Here is a 19,397-nt window from a genome sequence, read left to right as displayed (position 1 = left end):
GATAGGTAGCCCAGAACAAATGTTCACAGATACATAACAAGGCGAAATTCCAAAAGTCATCGCGAACTCCCAAACGTGGGACCTAAACACTGTAATCAAAACCAAGAAATTGAAGGAAATAGCTTAATGGGTCAACCACGTGGCAGAAATGTGAACTACAAACAAAAACTGAAGCCAAATTCCCAACAGCCAGGTCCCACTAAATACTTCCGCGACTGGGGGGCTGGGGAGGCAGGGGTCACTCTCCCTTCCCGGCCACTCACATCACTATTTGCAGTCTGTCGTTTCCGGCTGAGGGCAGGGGAGGGCAGTGACTTTCAAGGGCTCTGAGGCTCAGAGAGCAAACAGGGCTCCAGCCTTGTGGAACCTCAGGATTTCTCTGGAACCTCCTGCTGCAACAACCTATTTCACATGTCAGTAGAGCAGAGCGGAGTCAGTGCAGGGCCCCGAATCCTCAGTAACAGCACATCTGCACACGCGCTTTCTGCTTCAGACTCGATGTTCAGTATTCCAACCTTCTGCTCTAATGTTTGAAATCATGGCTCACCTGATTGGCCTCTACTTGTCATACTTCGTGGAAGAATCCCAAAGTCAGAGATTACTAGATGCTTGTGTTAGGCAAATTTCCTCCCTTCCTATAAGCCGGTTAAAAAAGGGTTGTGATGCAGGGTCTGGAGCCATACAGAGCACAGGAAGCCAGTGAAGGAGGGCCTGGAAGCGAGACCTCTATAAGAGTCACCGTTTCATCCTCTCTCTTACTGTCAAAGTGACAAACAGCACAGGGCTCCAGATTTAAAAGCCACCACACCCAATGCCCCCACTGACCCCAGATAATGCAGAACTGGGGCATTATTCTAACACAACTGGGCGCAGACTCTGCCACTGTAACTGCCCTTGTGTGGGCCTGTTACACTGAGGAAGGCCCAGGGTCAAGAAGAGAAGACAAGACTCCCTCCTGTCTGCAGGGGTTCTGTCAACTCCCAGGGCCCTCATCTCTTGCACCACAACCCCCCAGCTTCTAGCACAGTGCCCACCTGGTACATGGTTATGACTCATGAGCTGTTCAGGGCCCGAAGGAATGAACGGATGGGTGATGTATTATTCGCAGCCGTGTACCCAGGGCCAGAAGGGTATGTGAGGTGGCAGATGCTCAGTGAACATGTCCTGAATGCTGAATAACCGAACACCTTGGTATTCAAAAGACCTTACAAAGACTGTAAATAGATGAAAATAAATATACATGGACTACAGTTGCACCATGCAGTCTCCACATCATTACTTCTGCACTTTCTGAAGCCCCAGAAACAGATTGAAGGGGATAAAACTTTTGTTCAAGGTGAACACTCCGGTCTCCTCTATGGTTCGCATGCACCCTGGTGGCAACCCAGTTGGCCACCCCAGACCCGGCGTCCTCAGACCTGTGTGCATGGCTCTAGCCATTTCTGCAGTCACTTTCTGCCAAGTTCAACTTATTACAACCTATTCTTTTAATGGATGAGTACCAAAGTGACTCTTTTAGACCTGACAGATAGGTAGGACAAATGATATAGAGATGACGAATGGATGGGTAAGTGATAGAATGAAAGACAGACCCAAAGATTTGATGGATGGATGGTAAAAAGATGGATGACAGGTAGGTAGGTGGGTGAGGTGGGGTGGGACTGTGTGGGTGCGTTTGTATTTTTCTTTACCCATCAGTAACAACACTTCTGCCTTGGCAAGTGGAAGTTCCATCTAGTCTTACTTATTTTATCTCATTGCTCTACTGTATCATTGCAGACTGGTCCCAAAGTTAGCTTGAGCGCACAGGTCTCAAATCAGTGTCTCGAGCACTCTCAGCCAAGTGGGACAGAGAGTTCTGTTGGAGGGAAGAATAAGGCATGGAAGCTTAGCACTTCAGAAAGCTTCCTGAGTGTTCAGGATCCATGTTGCTTTCTCCCAAGGCTTCCATTAAGCATCAGACAGAAGAAAAAAGGGAGCAGAAGATCAGTTGCTATGGTTTTACCTTTTCATAGGAAGTACACAACTGTCGATTTTCCCTGTATAAAAGTTCATCCCTTAAACAACCGACCCATGATGCCAAAAAGCAGCAGGTAAAACAGTCATTTCTGCTGCTGAGCCAGCATATTCCACAGCAACTAGCAGCTTCACACATCAAAAGGTGATGGGCAAAATGTGAACAGGGACTCCAGGAGAATCCCCCCGCCCCTGGAAATGACAAGATTCTCTTTTTTGTTTAAAACAGAGGTTACATATTGGTAAATAAACCAAATAACGCTTAAGAAAAACCATGGTCGCTCCCCCATCACTACAGTCCACCAGGTACTTTATCCTGGTGAGCTGCCTTTACATCCACAGCCTGTAGTCTCAATAAAAGCAGGGACTCCACCCTTCTTCCTGGGCTGGTGTTTTCAAGAGTCATTTCTGCCCATAGGACTTGGTCAGCATCTCCCTTTTCATCATATGCCTACCAGAAGATGGACTTTTCATGGCAGCACACAATATTATGAGTAAATTATCATTAGATATTCCACTCCCTCTTTTTCTATTGTACTCAGGCTAGCTCGCTCATTTAACGTCTCTTTCACACAACAAGCAAACAACACCTGCCTTACTCCACTGTATATAAAGTAAGTATCACAGATCTGGCGATTAAGGAGACCGCACATAAAGCATAAAGCATAAATTTCCTGACACCTTTGTGAATGGCCAAGAAGAATGATGCCAGCAGTTTCTGAGGTGTGGCAGGCTTGTGGTACCAAAAGCTCATGAGTTTGCCGAGGGCCCATGGAGATATGCAGTCTATGTACATATTTGGGAGATCTTGGCATTACTGGGGGAGGTGTGCCGGTAGAAGTACTTGGGATAGAAAAGGACAGTCCTGGTTGACAATGACCATACTGAGCACACGGGTTTGGGCGATGATAACCACCACCACTTACTGACTGTACTTACAGGCCCTACCCTCCATGCAACAGGGTCCCCAGGTCCCATAACAATGTCCCAGACACCAAGGGAGCATCAACAGGCTGACAACGCCCCCCCTCCTGACCACAGGCTCCTTGCTCCGAGTTTCCTTATGTGGGATGACTGGACTTGACTGGGCTGTCTCCCAGATCTGGCTCCAGCTCCTCAGAAGTCACCTACCTCCCCTGGTTGGAGCCATGCTGGAACTGAGGCCAGTCACAGCTCTTAGTCCCTCAAAACCGTGCTCAAGTCTAATGCTCAGCACACTCACTGAGCAGAAAGTGAATAAGCACACACATTAATAATCACTTTTGCCAGAAACTGATCTCTGGAACACCACTGCCCTCTTGGAGGTCAGGACCCCTCTTCTCAACCTGCGCTAAGCTCTCCGCAGGCTGGCTCTGCACCCAAACCCACAGGCGTTATCTGTTTCCAGCAGACTGGACGGAGTTTACATTTTCCAAAGACATGAAAACCTGTAACTGCAAACACACTCTGTCTTTGCTCCAATTACCTCATTCTCTTGAAGGAAAATGAAATTTGAAACCATACAAAGGTTCTGGTGCTGAAGGGAGAGCATTAGCATAAATATTGGCTTGGCGGAACTTACATTTTTCTTGCACTCCCAGAACTGAAGTGCTTGCTTTTTTTTTTTTCCTTCCTTCCTGCCTCATGCATTTTCTGAACATCAGCAAAAAACTAGTTTTGTCATCAGAAAACTGCTCTGGCCTGGCTTTTAAATTTGGCTGCTTGTACCTATCGGAGAATTAATCAGGGATAACTACTTTTGACTAAAAAAATCATGTAGTAAAATACCAACTCTAAAGAGAGCTGGAACCGAAGGCCATCTTGTTTGCTAACAGCCGGCAGGTGACTGGGATGTGCAATGTGAAAGGGTCTTGCAGGCAGCTTCAAAGAATCTGTCAGTTCACCGTATTTTTATCAGCTTCCGTGTTCTGTTCTGATCACTTACAACAAAAACAGGCACAAATTCAGGCTAGCACAAATGCCCTCAGCCTGAAAGCACTGGAAGCCTGAAAAGTCAATCTCGGTCTAGGGGTCTTAATTTGTATGTACTTGTGACAGACATTCTTAGAGGTAATCCTGGTTTGAGTTCTTTGATTGAGTTCAACATCTGTAGGGATCTATGTCTGTGCCAATTTACAGAGTTGGAGTTAACCAGTGGCCCTACCACTTACCCACATCCCGCATCCTTTCAGAGGTATCCCTGAAGGATGGGATTTTTTTCTTTTCTAAATGTAAGTCTTCTATACCTATGAATCATCCTCAGCCTAAGGACCTATCCTATTCTGCAGCCATACTTGACCACCTTCTCGCAGACATTACCTTGAACTTCCATGGTGCGGTCTTATCCATGCTGTGGTTCAAGGTTCTACACTCACTTTGTCTAAGCCAGAGCAAGTGTCACTTGCCATGTATTCGTCACTTCCTCCCCTGAGCTCCCACAGACCTTTGCTCCTGTGTCTGCTGTGTATTCACCCTAATGTACATAAGCTCAGAATCATGCCATGTGCCCACCAGGAACATGAAACCTGAACGAGCAGAGGGCAGAGGATTTTTTTTAAACTACTGCTGCATGCAGTGCCTGGCTCCTCAAATAATTGTTCAATGGATAAAGGAATTGTTGTGCCCAAGGAATTAAAACACATCCATCACAGTCCAGTAGCAACAGAGAAGATACATGTGTTGTCCTTTTACTTAAGAAAAAGCACTGATGTGTGTGAAAAAAGCAGACAGTTCAAGAGCAGTTTGGAAATGGTTTCAAAATTCCAACTGGTCTCTCAACACTGTCTGGGGCTAAGCTATAAAAATGTAACAGAGGAAAACCCCCATCAGCATGATTAGAATTCGCCCCTATCTGTAGGTTGTTTCTCAAAGGCGGTAAGAGAAATAAGAAATAACAGCATCAAAGCGATGAGCAGCCTAGGCTTTGCCTGGATGCAGCCAGAACGCAGACTTCACCCAGTGCCCGGAGACCATGGGAGCATTCTTCACGCACCTCCTACTGGCGGGTGCTGTGCCAGATACTGCTCCTCATCCGGCTGAGGAGGGTCCATTCTTAACAACAAGCTCCACCGTCTCAGAAAGCCCTTTCTTTGACCCTTGCAGGCTTACTTACCCCTTCAGGAGAACCTGCACTCTCCAGCTCTCAACCCTCACTCCACACACAAGTGATCCTTCCTCTGTGTTCCTGAAGCTCTGTTCAGGTCTAGCGCAATGCCGCCTCTGCCCAGAGTACTGCGCGTACGCCCCTCCACTTGACTGCGGGTCTCTCGTGGGCACAGACACCATTTTCCAGCTTCGAGTGACCATCTTCCAGCCCACAGGATTGAGACAGGAGGTGCTTGGTAAATGTCACCTGAGTTGATTCACATTTCTGTTTTCTCCTTCAGAAATTGCACCTAAACCTTAAACACCCTATGGGAATAAGCCACATGCGATTCTGAGTGCAGCTTACCTCTTTAAGAACCAGCACACATTTGCCTGGTCCCACAGACTGAGGTAGCTCGGCGATTCTCCCCTTGTTTAGGTAAGGGCCTGAGAAACACCTGTGATTGATGAAAAGCTGAGGACAGCAGTATTTCCCGTTGACAGTGCCTGTGGGGAAGAGCAACACAGCTGATGCTTTAGGAACCAACAAAAAGCATGCTTCATCCACTTAGTTGGCAAAACTACCTAGAGGCACATGGTGTCTTGATAACAACATTTTATAGACACAATATCTTAGAAATGTTGACTACTTTTCTACCATATAAAATAAATTTTGTTTATTATGCAGTATTTAAGACACAAAAACTGCAAAATTTAAGACGATGATAACTAAAGTATCAGGATGAGGTTTAAGGAAAAAAAAAACCAAACAAACATGCACAGCTGAGTCCCCGTGTGTCTAGCCCCAGAAACTCTTCCCAGAGGCAACCCGCTCCCTGGCACTGGTATTTATCATTCTATAAATTCTACCAAATAGACACATGAATATGTTTATAAGACATACATATACATATATATATATATATATTAAATCTTCCATAAATGGTTTTTGGCAACATTCTGTTTGTTCAACATGAAGTTTCTGAGATCCACCCAAGTTGGTAAATGATTATCCCTAACACTCATTCATTTTTCACTTCTGTGTATTATTCCATTGTAGGAACAGATTACAGTGGAGGTTCCCATTCTCTTCTTGACGGACATTAAGTTGCTTCTACCCTTCTCAAAGTTACCAACAGTGTTTTAATGAATACAACTGTAAAAACCTACTTCTGCTTATGAACCAGATATATATATCCAAGTACATAACAAGGAGGGAAGACACAGCCACGGGGCCTGTGCATCTTTAGTTTTACTAGATGTGGCCAGACTGTTTTCCCAATGACTGCCCACATTGATACTTGAATAAGCACCATGTAAGAGTTCCTGGTCTCTCGGGAACCAGGCCAACACTAGGTACTGGGCTTCTTCATTTTGCCAATCTGATGGATCTGAAATGTTCCTAACACTGACTTAAATTTGCATTTCCCTCATTATTCTTTCAACTTAGAAAGTGAACAGGGCAAGTTGTTGGTCTAGCTGTATCTACAGCTTCCACGGGGAAAAGGGGAATAACTAAATGATATTGCTCCAAAGCTCCTTGATGCCTAAAAACACAGAACGAAGCTTTACTTTCAGCTAAGAGACTCACTCTCTCCCACTGCTGCTCCAAGCTAAGCTGCACTCACCGTGGAATTTCTTTATAAAAACTGTTGTAATTACAGTGGCAATTTAACAGTCCAAGAAGTTTTGTTCTCATAGAACCTCAACTAAAAACCAGCAGGTAAGAAGGGAGAAATATAATTTTCTGCATATAAGACGAAAGGAGTAAAATAATTATAGACTCTGAAAGCATAGCAGACATGGCTCTTTTAATGGCATTTTGAAGTTTGAATTCTATACAACAGGCAAAAAAATTAAGTCCACAACTGCATTTACATGGAAATTTTTGGAAGGATTACTCTGCCCAGACGTTTAGAAAAACAATTTTAGTAAACCTACTCATAAAACTGCTCTCTTTACAATGAGGATAACTTCGACTAATAGAATTCTTCCATAGCATATAGGTTTTAACCCCAGAGTCCAGAGCAGGTTTCATTTTAACTAGAAAATACAACTGTTAATCAAATATATTACTTAACGTACCAACTTGTCTATGATCAGACTTGGGGTCAAAGGATAATTAACTCCCTTTCATATTTTCAAAGATCACTGCAAGATGCAGGATTTTGTATATTAAAAAACATATTATTCACAACCAGCTATTCAAACACAGAGGGTTTTAAGGAACAATTCTAAAGCCCACAGGGATTTAAGTATTAACCACTATTGTAAAAATGCAAGTGGAACTGGCATAAAATATCAAAAAAGGAATGCCTAAAAATGATTACTTTCAACTCCTTTTTCTACATTATTTTCCATGACACACAGACTTAATTGGGCTCAGAATTTCTCAGTAGCTCACAGGCCCTTTTCCTGCAGACCAAGAGAACTGTCTAGAGCTACAGACCAAAGAGCAGAAGAGGCATAAAGAATTTAGCTTAAAAAAACTTTTTTAAAAGTTTAGGTGTCCATTAATAAGTAGCAAAAGAGTAAAACAGAATAGGCTCAAAGCCAAGATATTCTTATATTGACCTAAAATTATATGCATTATCTCCACTCATAGCAACAAACTGGGAAGTCAGAGAGAGCCCTGAATAATTCACTTACCTGTGGTGTCCAGGGAAGGGAATAAACAAAGGTCATGAGGTATTTTCTCAACAGGCACTGTGGATGGCAATCTGTTGATAAAGAAAATAAAACTCTCATGGGTCACACACTGTAGGAGAAACCAGTACATTCCAAAGTCTTTTTATAATGTAAATTGACTATTATTAGAGAAATCTTAGCTAGGAGTCTAGTAAGGCAGGACGTGTGCATCTAGGAGCAACATCTGTAAGAACACAAAAAGACCATTTTATAGACAGGCTGCTCTCGATTCTCACAATCACGCGAAGATACCTGACCCCCGCACCGTCATCACTGATCAATGAGGTTCTTGTAGGTCGTGGGCTGGTCTCTCGCTATAGAATTCTAATAATGTCTTCAATTGTATTTTGGGCATGAAGAAACATCAGCTTACATCGACTTTAATTGTATTCAGATTTCTCTTTGATGTCTAAATGAAAACCACTTTCTGGTGACCTTTGATTTCTGGAGACTGTGTTTGCGTAGGTCATGGCCACACCAAAAGCAAGACCTTCGAAGAAAACTTATGAGCTGATGGTCTTTAAAATGTGAAGTAGGCTTATTCTTGGACAAAAGTCTACATTATAGTTCAGTACAAAGTTGCTGAATAAATATAAAAAAATATAATCTTAGGGGGACAAAGCAGAATGGGTTTCACAGGGGTATCCAGGTTGGTTGGGGAGAAATCACAACTGAAAAGCTACATAAAGTCAAAGTAAACCAGTATGAGAGGTATAGTTGGGTCATCTACAACACTGGTTCTCAGAGTCGCTTGGGAACTTGTTAGACGCTCAGGCCCCACTCCAGACGTGCCGAGTCAGAAGTTCTGGAGACGGGAGCCTAGCGATCTGTGTCTGACGAGTGACGCAGGTGACTGATCCGTGGTCTGCAAATTTAGGAGCTATGAATTCAGATTTGGATTCAGTGCTGAAACTACTTTATTACTTATTCTTTATTTCAGTGTTATCCAGATAAAATTGGAATCAGATTATTAACCTGATACTCTGTTTAGAAATGAATGTGCAAGAAAAAACCGCAACTGTTATTCACATTCCAATGGCAATGCAGTTATTATTCAATTTCATTTTATTTAAATTTGGGTACATGAAAAAAATGCTGTTTTTAATTTCGTTTCCATCAGTATATTAAGAAAACAGAAAGGCTTGGCAAGGGACATGTATTTTGGTATATTTCAGATATTTGCCAATATATAAAAACACTACCCACAGTTACAAGTTTCCAAAAACATACTGCTGGCATCTATACACACAGCCTAAACACCCTGTTTCCGCATAAAGTTACAATACAATTGAAATGTGGGATAAAGTATATTTATTCAACAAAGTAGGGCCTGCAAACTTTACACATGGAACCTAACGTAGCTTTCCCAAACACCCCTGAAAGATAGGTATTTTACAAATGAGGGCATTGAGAAGCAAAAACCTAAGCCAGCTTGCCAAAGTTCTCCCAAGCCAGAAGTCTCTGCCCACCAGGCCTGGCCATGACCAGTGATGGGGAGCATGCTGGGTGGAGCTGCCTGGCCTCTCAGGCAGGACCACTGTCACAGAGAGCCACTACGCATAATGTGTGAGACGGGTATCCTTCGGGTGTGCTGACGTGGAACCAAAGTGAGAAGTTACGATCTGGAATAGAAGTCCCTTCAGAAGGGCCCTGTGCCCTGCACAAAATACGTGCACAATAAATCATAGTAGGTACATTTTACTGTCATCTTCAGCACTATGCTGTGTGTTAACTCTCTGAGGACAACAGCCACACTTCCTCTCCTCTGTAAAGACTCTCCACAGGTTATTACGTAGTTTTTGAAACTGAACAACAACAAAAAAAAGAAAAGAAAAACTCACTGTTTTTCTGGTTGCACAACTGCAATCTTTCTCTTCTTTTGCGCTGTAAAACAGGCAAAAAAAAGGAAAAGAAAATCAACATGGCTAGCTAGTTGGGCAAAAGCATATTTAAAAATGGCTTGGTGTAAAACCATCAGTTTCAAAGTAACAATTTAAATACGGAAAGTTATTTCATTCATGCCACAATTTTATCTTAATTTCTCCTAGCATAAAATAGAATTCAACTTATCAGAAATGAGGTCTAAATAGAATTTTGTATTTAATCTTATCACTACACACTGCCTAGTTCATTTTAAAATGTGATTTTAATACAAAAGAAAAACAGCACACACATCATACCTCACATGAACACACCTGATAAGATAAACTGTTGCAAGCACAATTACCCAGATGACTTTTTTCCCAAAGAAAGTGTGATAAGTCAAATAACATTACCATAATAGCTATTCCCAAATTAGGAGTAGAGGCATGTTTTTAAACCAAAACATTTTATTATTGAAAGGAGGACTGGTGCCTGGTAAATATGTCTGTCAAATGCTACTATGAACCAGTCAATGATAATTTTTTGGAAAAGAACATTCCTAGTTCATATTTATAATTGATTAGAACCACGTTAACGAAGACAGACCAGGGCTTTGGCATCTATTAATTTTGGCACGGATATTCCTGCATCTTCTGACGTAAGCATAAATTAATCCCAACAAATCTTCTAAAGCTGTTAAGAGTTTGGTGGGTTTAGAGTTAGAGGGAGAAACTGAAAAAAGAATGCCTTGAGATTGAAATAGTTATCCTGAGATCAAAATTTTAAAAATATTTTAAAGTGAGATGAAGCTAATACCCTCACTGGATCAGACTCATTGGGCAGCATGGTACTTGTGAGAGAACAATCCCTTAAAACCCACCTTTGTCTACGATCAGAGCTACCTCCTTTACTGCACACAATGTCCCACCCTGCTCTTGATGCATATCGAATAGGAGGACTCTAGGCTCCCTTCACAATCTGCTGACATCAGGGAATGAAAGGCCAACTGTGGGACGGAACTTCTTTTATAGCAATGTTCTGAGATTCTACATAAGAGTACCATATAGTACATTTAGTATACATATAGTGTACATCCTGGTATACTGCTAGAAAGAAGTAAAGCTAGCATATAAATTACATTAAAAATATGAAAAAGAACCCTGGCCAGTGTGGCTCAGTTGGTTGGAGTATCATCCTGTAGACAGAATGGTTCCAAGTTTGATTCTCAGTCAGGGCACATACCCAGGTTGTGGGTTCAATCCCCGGTCAAGGCACGCATGAGAGGGCAACCAATCAATGTTTCTCTCACATCAATATTTCTCTCTCTCTCTCTCTGACATTCATTTGTCTCATCATTGTTACTTAGTTTGTCAACCTGTGAAATGTTCATCTCATGCAAACACACGTAAAGGATAAATGAGATTTAAAAAATTGGTGCTCTGTGGGAAATCTAAAACCTTTTCCATTTTACAGCTTGACTATACTATCTTTACAAAACTACATATTTATTCACCCAGCCCCAGAGGTTATCCATCTTGGCTCCAACCTAGGTGATACTTACAGACTGTTTTGTGTGGTGTGGTCAAAGGGTAAGAATTCGCTTCACACCAGCCCACTGGGAAGATATCCATGGACTCAGTATCAACAATAAACTCTGGAGCAGGAGTCTGCAGACCTGCATTGAAAAGCCAAAATGACAGGTACAAAGAGGTTTAACCAAAAAAGACAAGGGAAAAAGGAAAATACTGAGCTTCCCTGAGATTGAGGAAAACATTCTCCTGGATATTAAACACAAAATTGAAAAAAGCCTTAGGACAGATACAAATACCTGAAATACGAAACAGCAAGAGTACAAGGGGTTCAAATAAAGTGGGGGTTTCAAAAAGAGAGGTACTTCCCACTGAAAATGGAAGGAGGAAGTAACCTAGGAGCCAGTCTCTTCCTTTCCCAAGAACAGCTTTGAAATTAAAGAAATGTAGCTGAGCTTGGGGTGAGGGCCACAGGGCACACATTTAAGCCACCAAGACATTCTTCATTCAACACCAAGCAAAGATCGACCTTTAATGAAAGTTAAACATGATTGTTAAAAAGAAATAGTAAGACTCCACAACACCAATTATGAGCAGTGGACACAGGAGACACGGTATCTCCAGGGAACATGTTCCCGTATAAGTTGGATTGGAGTGACTTCTTTTGAACTCAGTTTGTGGCCTGCAGACTTTTGCCATGTCACACAAGGTCGTTTCTGTAGTACTGACCTTTTAGTGGGGAGGTGCCTACCTCCTGCTTCATAATTGTAATACTGACCTGTGATAAATCAGCATCACAGCTGAGACTCTGGAGAAGAGGAGACCTGGATATAATATTAGCTAAAGTTTTAAGGAGCCCTACTCTGACAGAATAAATTTGGAACGCAGAAAACTAGCGAAAGAAGACAATTCTACTCTGAATCAATAGGTCTTTAAGAAAACACTTTGGGAGAAGATACTCTTGAACCAAGAATCAAAAGATAAGGGTGCTATCACTAGAGAGTGACTAATGGGCTCTGACCACTACATCCTGCTTGGCCTTGGTTTCTCCACTGAGAACCAAGATGCAACAACACAGTAGAGCCCCTCACATACCCACATCATCACACAACATCTGATGAATTTTTAATCGTATCGCCTCGAAACAGGTAACGTCATAAAGCTAAACACCAACAAACACACAATGGTTCTAACCATTTTAACTCAGATGTTAGCCACAGCTGTACTGGTTCCCAACCTCTTAATTCTCATCCTAAAGTACATATTGTGGAAACATTATGTTATTTGATAAATGCAGATTCCCAATTTAGTGTTAAACCAATATACTAGTGCATATAAAGTGCCCTGAACACTCTCAACGCAGATGCTAATATATGTGTTGCTAAGGCGAGCACTGAATGCAGATTCTGATACACATTATCATCGCCATTAGTCGCTTCAACTTTTGATTTGTTCTCAAAGAGAGCAATTACTGTGCTTATCAATCTTAATGTACTGTGCTTAATTCTCCTGTAAATATATTTAAAAGATATATAAGATAAATAAATGTAACCATGTTTATAGGGATTATTTTTCAACATGGTTGAATGAACACAAATCATTTCTGTCTCGTACAATTCAGTTGTGCAAATTATTAAACAGAAACCTCATTTAAATTTTTATTGGCTCTGACCAGCATGGCTCAGTGATTGCACATTGTTCCACAAAGCGAAAGGTCACAGGTCCTGTTTCTGGTCAGGGCACATGCCTGGGTTGCGGGCTGGTTGGTCCCCAGTTGGGGGAATATGCGAGAGGCAACCGATAGATGTTTCTCTCACACATCGATGTTTCTCTTCCTCTCTTTCTCCCTCCCTTCCCTTCTCTTTAAAAATAAATAAAATAAATACAATTTTAATTGATTTTAGGTGGAGAGAGGAAAGGAGGGGCAAGACAGCGAGAAAGAGAAACATCAATTTGTTGTTCCACTTGTTTATGGATTAATTGGTTGGTGCTTATATGTGCCCTGACTGGGGATCGAACCCACAACCTTGGTGTATCTGGATGATGCTCTAAACAACTGAGCTACTCAGCCAGAAAAACAGAAACATCATTTAAAAGGGAGGTTGGGAGAGGTAACTCTCACATGTGTCACTCCGTATGCACTGCTGATCCCAATAGGAACAGGCTCCGAAAGGAAGAGATGTACCTCCCGTCTCTGACAGGAAGCGGTACTACTCTGCTACCTCAGAAGGAGAAGATTCTTCCTAGCCCAGCAGTAGCTCAACCAATGAGAAGCCACTATACTTCAAACTTTTAGTTGCCTCCAATGGACTCTTCATTTGCAACAACCCTTCTCAATCCTATAAAAGACTGTTTCCTTCGTTTATGAGTGTCTGTGGTGTACCGAAACCACATATCCCAAATTGCAATTTTTTGTTGTCCTGAATAAACTCATTTAGATGGAGATATATCTGGTTGCACATTTAAGGTCAACACGATCAACATTTAACCTATTTGTCAAAGAAATCACCAAATAAATAAGAAGACACCCCAAACAAACAAAAGGTAAAGAAACTTCCCAAGTAGCTTCAACTGCGGAAGTAAGCGGTCCTGTGCGCAAAGGCACACAGTCCTCCAGAGGGTGCAGTGAAGAGAGTCTTTGGGCTGCTTCCCCACATGTAGGGGATGAAAACGCTCTCATCTTCGGGCTCACAAAAATAGCGTGTGTTTCTGAGCTACTCAACAATTTTGCTAACAGGCTGAATTCGTCTACTAGACATATTTGTATTTCCAGATTTATGTTTAGGTACAAGTAAGATTTTCAAGGTCAAAGTAGTACTTCAAAAAGCAGCATAAACTGAACTTTATAGCTTACTCCTTCCTGAATTAGGACTTTTGTCTTCCAATGTTCTGCTAGTTCAAACATCACATCATATTCATACTTTAATATATACACTGTGTAATAATGTATACATTAATATATTTCTAAGATTGTCTTTGCAGTATTTTAAAATTCTTTGATCATGATTTCCATTGAATTAAACACATATTTATGAGCTACAATGCGTCAGCGACCATGTCCTCAGGAAAGTTATGATCCTGTCTTCCTTGTACCCCCAAATCTAGCTCATTAATGTATGTATTAAGAACTAACAACAAACTGGGTTCTTTATTACTCAAGAAAGTTTTTTCCAATCCTGTTCTGAATGATGGGCACCTATTTCTTACTTCCTTTTATCTGCCCTCATGAATCTGGATACACATGGCTGGACTCAGAATAGAACAGTCTTTTAGAACATAAGCCTTTATTTTCCAAGATGTGAGGCCTAGTAGCTTACAAAATAATCCACTAAAAGTGTATACCATATTCTTTTCTTGATAATCTCAGGATTGCCAAAACTATGCAAAGTTAGGTGTTCCACTAAGGAACATAGCAGCATTTTTATCATTTCTCAGAACAATCTCTTATACGTGGTACAAGACCACGCTCAATCTCTGACTTCACTTCAGCTGCATCAAGTCAATATGGATTCTACTTATTCATTCTTATCCAGAACCTTCCTCTCAAAAACCACCAGGAAGCGTAAATCTACATCTAAGGGGGAAAACTTAAAAAAATTATCGCACATCCATAAGACAGAATATTCTGCTGCTATAAAAAAGTATAAGAAACCTCTTCATATACTTATACGTAAAAACATGTATGTATAGTTGAATACACAGTGTTCAGCACAGTACAGAACACTCTGTATAGACAGTACGCTACCATCTGTTTAAAAAGGGGGAAAGAACATATTTTCTATGTGCATGAAATAAGTCTGAAAGGAAAGCAAAATACAAATACAGTGGGTGTCTTCTGGGAAAAGAACTGAGTGATGCAGGCTGGGGGGACAGGAGTGGGAGAGAGAATTTGACCAAAGATACTTTCATGTATTTTGGGACCTAGTGAATGAATTACTTACTTACAATGGCAACCTCACTATAATCACAATCACAACAACACAACACAAAATATTCAGAGAAGAAAGCAGGCGTCTCATACATGAATACGGTCTTGCCACAGAGGTCAGATTAATGAAGGACAAGTTAGTTACCTTAAAAGAAAATGAAGCTAAACCATGAATTATTTCACTGCTAAGAGGAGACTTTCCATACTCACAAAGCAAATGTACAAGCATATCAATTTGTAAGAATCACGTTGGAACCTTAAAATAATAGTGCCATTTGCTCTTTCCTGAGACTGTGTCCTCACTTCTGCCAAGGTTCACTCCCCCTTCTTATCAGAGAGACTGTGTCGGTTCTAATCCAGCAGGTAACTCTGGGCACTGCAATAGAGTGTGACCTGTTCTGTTCAGAGCATCAGGATGAAAGAATGAGATAGCCTGTGATGACGCTGAAATATCTAGAAATACAACTCTATCACACTTCGAACATTACATAACTGCTTCATTCTCAGCCAACTATGGAAGAGAACAAGCATGGGCAAGCGCAGGAGCAGGAGATGCTTCTGGGGGACTGGAGGTGAGAGGGGTATGAGGGAAGAGGCAAAGGGCCAACTGTGAGGAAGGTAACTTATTTTCATTGAGGCCAGTAAAACAATTGGAATGACCTCTCCATTTCAGTTAAAACCTGGGGAGGGAAGAAGGGCAAGAGGTACTTAAGGAAACAAGTTAATCTGGCCAAGATAGAGACATAAGTAGATACACTGTGCCTCCTTGTACAACCAAAAGAAGGACAACAACAAATTTAAAAACTAAAAATAACTAGAACTGCCAGAAAATTGAACTGTATGGAAGTCCGACAACCAAGGAGTTAAAGAAGAAACAGTAGAAAATAGACAGGGGGATGTTAAGAATAGTATAGGAAATGTAGAAGTCAAAGAACTTATATGTGCGACCCATGGACATGAACTAAAGGGGGGGGAATGCGGGTGAGAGGGGGTGTTCATGGAAGAGGGGAATAAAGGGAGGGAAACAAGACAACTGTAAGAGCATAATCAATAAAATATATTTTTTAAAAAAAGAAGAAACATTCATCCAGACCAGCAGGAGGGGCGGAGATGGGAAGCCAGATGGGGAGGACGCTGGTGGACCCGGCAAGGTCGTGGCTGGCAGACTGGGTGGTTCCACATTTGTGTGCAGATAAACCAGGAAGAACAACTAAGGAGTGAGACAGACCGCACAACCCAGGGTTCCAGTACGAGGAAAGAAAGCCTCAAAACCTCTGACTGAAAAAACTGGTGGGGGTTCAGGCGGTGGGAGAAACTCCCAGCCTCACAGGAGAGTTCGTTGAAGAGACCCACAGGGTCCTAGAACATACACAAACCCACCCACCCAGGAATCAGAACCAGAAGGGTTCAACTTGCTTATGGGTAGCAGAGGAAGTGACTGAAACCCAGCTGGGAGCTGAGCAAGTGGCATTGTTCCCTCTCTGATACCTCACCCACAATTCAGGGATGTGGGTTGCCCTGCCCTGATGAACACCTAAGCCTCCACACCTTACTAAGTAACAAGCGCACCAAGACAAAAAATATGGCCCAAATGAAAGAACAGATCAAAGCTTGAAAAATAGAACTAAGCAATGAAGAGATAGCCAACCTATCAGATGCAGAGTCCAAAACACTGGTAACCAGAATGCTCACAGAAATGGTTGAGTGTGACTGCAAAATAGAGGGAAAAGTGAAGGCTATGAAAAGTGAAATAAAGAAAAATGTACAGGGAACCAACAGTGAAGGGAAGGAAACCAGAACTCAAATCAACGGTTTGGAGCAGAAGGAAGAAATAAACATTTAACCAGAACTTTCAGCCAAGATGGAGGCATAGGTAGACACACTGTACCTCCTCACACAACCAAAAGAAGGACAACAACAATTTAAAAACAAAACACAACCAGAACTGACAGAAAATCAAACTGTATGGAAGTCCAACAACCAAGGAGATAAAAAAGAAACATTCATCCAGACTGATAGGAGGGGCGGAGATGGGCAGCTGGGCGGAGAGGACTCACAGAAAGGCGGTGGCTGGCGGACCCCGTGAGGTGGCGGATTGTGGAACGGGGCAGGTCAGGCTGCAGCTAGCAGACCCCACAAGGTGGTGGCTGGCAGACCCTGCAGCCCCACATTCGCACATAGATAGACTGGGAGGAACGGCGAGGGAGTGAAACAGACTGCGCAACCCAGGGCTCCAGCGTGAGGGAAATAAAGCCTCAAACCTCTGATTGAAAACCCCCGTGGGGGTAAAGGCGGCAGTGGGAGAAACTCCCAGCCTCACAGGAGAGGTCGTTGGAGAGACTCACAGGGGCCTAGAGCGTACACAAGCTCACCCACTCGGGAATCAGCACCAGAGGGGCCCAATTTGATTGTGGGTAGCAGAGGGAGTGACTGAAATCCCACAGAGAGTGGAGTGGGTGCCATTGCTCACTCTCGGCCCCTCCCCCATGTACAGCGTCACAGCACAGCAACCAGCGTTACCTTGCCCTGTTGAACACCTAAGGCTCTGCCCCTTTACGTAACAGGTGTACCAAGACAAAAAAAAAAAAGGCCCAAATGAAAGAACACTTCAAAGCTCCAAAAATAATACAACTAAGCAACGAAGAGATAGCCAACCTATCAGATGCACAGTTCAAAACACTGGTAATTAGGATGCTCACAGAAATAGTTGAATTTGGTCGAAAACTAGATGAGAAAATGAAGGCTATGCTAAGAGAGACAAAGGAAAATGTACAGGGAACCAATAGTGATGCGAAGGAAACTGGGACTCAAATCAACAGTGTGGACCAGAAGGAAGAAAGAAACATCCAACCAGAAAAGAATGAAGAAACAAGAATTTGGAAAAATGAGGAGAGGCTTAGGAACCTCCAGGACATCTTGAAAGTTCCAACATCCGAATTATAGGGGTGCCAGAAGGAGAAGAGGAAGAACAAAAAATTGAAAATGTATTTGAAAACATAATGAAGGAGAACTTCCCTAATCTGGTAAAGGAAATAGACTTCTAGGAAGTCCAGGAAGCTCAGACAGTCCCAAAGAAGTTGGATCCAAGGAAGCACTCACCAAGGCACATCATAATTACATTACCCAAGATGAAAGATAAGGAGAGAATCTTTACAGCAGTAAGAGAAAAGGAGAGAGTTACCTACAAAGGAGTTCTCATAAGACTGTCAGCTGATTTCTCAAAAGAAACCTTACAGGCAAGAAGGGGCTGGAAAGAAGTATTCAAAACCATGAAAAGCAAGAACCTACATCCAAGATTACTCTACCCAGCAAAGCTACCAATTAGAATGGAAGGGCAGATAAAATGCTCTCCAGATAAGGTAAAGCTAAAGGAGTTCATCATCACCAAGCCCTTATTATATGAAATGTTAAAGGGACTTATCTAAGAAAAGAAGATGATCAAGAATACAAACAATAAAATGACTACGAACTCACAACTATCAACAACTGAACCTAAAAAAACAAAAACAAAAATAAACTAAGTAAACAACTAGAACAGATTCATAGAAATAGAGATCACATGGAGGGTTATCAGCAGGGAGGTGGAGGGGGGGAGAATGGGGGCTAAAGTACAGGGAATAAGAAGCATAAATGGTAAGTACAAAATAGATGGGGGGAGGTTAAGAATAGTATGGGAAATGTAGAAGCCAAAGAACTTATATGTATGACCAATGGACATGAACTAAGGGGGGGGGCATGATGATGGGAGAGGGGGTACAGGGCTGAGTGGAATAAAGGGGAGAGAAAAATGGGACAACTGTAATAGCATAATCAATAAAATGTTTTTAAAAAAGCAAACAAGTTATCCTTGTTCAGTACCCTCATTAATACTATAGTTAAAGGTCACACCTAACTCTGATGGGCTCAGTGTATGATTGAAAGGAAAAGCACTAGCCCTGACTGGACTGCTCAGCTGGTTGAAGTGTCACCCCATACACAAAGAGTTGCAGGTTAGATCCCCAGTCTGGGCACTTACAGGAGGCAACCCAGCTGTTTCTCTCTCCTTTTCTCTCTCCCTTGCTCTCTCTCTAAAATCAATAAACATATCCTTGGGTGAAGATTTAAAAAAAGGTAAAGAACTGGATGCTGGAATCTCCCAGGTCACCTGTCATACTTCTTCCATCTATAAATGTCCATCTAGGAGTAAGATTTCAGAGTATACCTTTGTAAGCTCCAGAGCTAAATTCCTAAGAAATAAAGAGAGGAGCTAAACTGTGGCTAGCAAGATCCAGATATGATAGAAAACAGACAAAGGAACACCACAGAAATGG

The 19,397-nt window shown here is 42.1% G+C and overlaps 1 protein-coding gene across 9 annotated transcripts in view; it reads right to left on the bottom strand.

Annotated features, from left to right (window-relative positions):
- The window catches only part of SFMBT2 (Scm like with four mbt domains 2), a 216,865-nt gene that overhangs the window by 32,103 nt on the left and 165,365 nt on the right, over positions 1-19,397 (bottom strand). For all 9 annotated transcript variants that reach the window (XM_045186321.2, XM_045186345.3, XM_045186316.3 and 6 more), the window contains 4 exons: positions 11,192-11,305; positions 9,609-9,651; positions 7,729-7,799; positions 5,447-5,586 (listed from right to left, as the gene is read on the bottom strand). In XM_045186321.2, coding sequence (XP_045042256.2) covers positions 5,447-5,586; positions 7,729-7,799; positions 9,609-9,651; positions 11,192-11,305 — 368 coding nt within the window. The remainder of the gene's footprint in view (positions 1-5,446; positions 5,587-7,728; positions 7,800-9,608; positions 9,652-11,191; positions 11,306-19,397) is intronic.

This window comes from Desmodus rotundus, chromosome 4, assembly GCF_022682495.2.
Source record: "Desmodus rotundus isolate HL8 chromosome 4, HLdesRot8A.1, whole genome shotgun sequence".
In the NCBI taxonomy this organism is placed as follows: domain Eukaryota; kingdom Metazoa; phylum Chordata; class Mammalia; order Chiroptera; family Phyllostomidae; genus Desmodus; species Desmodus rotundus.
The sequence above is the reverse complement of the archived record's forward strand: the minus strand, read 5'-3'. Positions and strand labels throughout refer to the sequence as shown.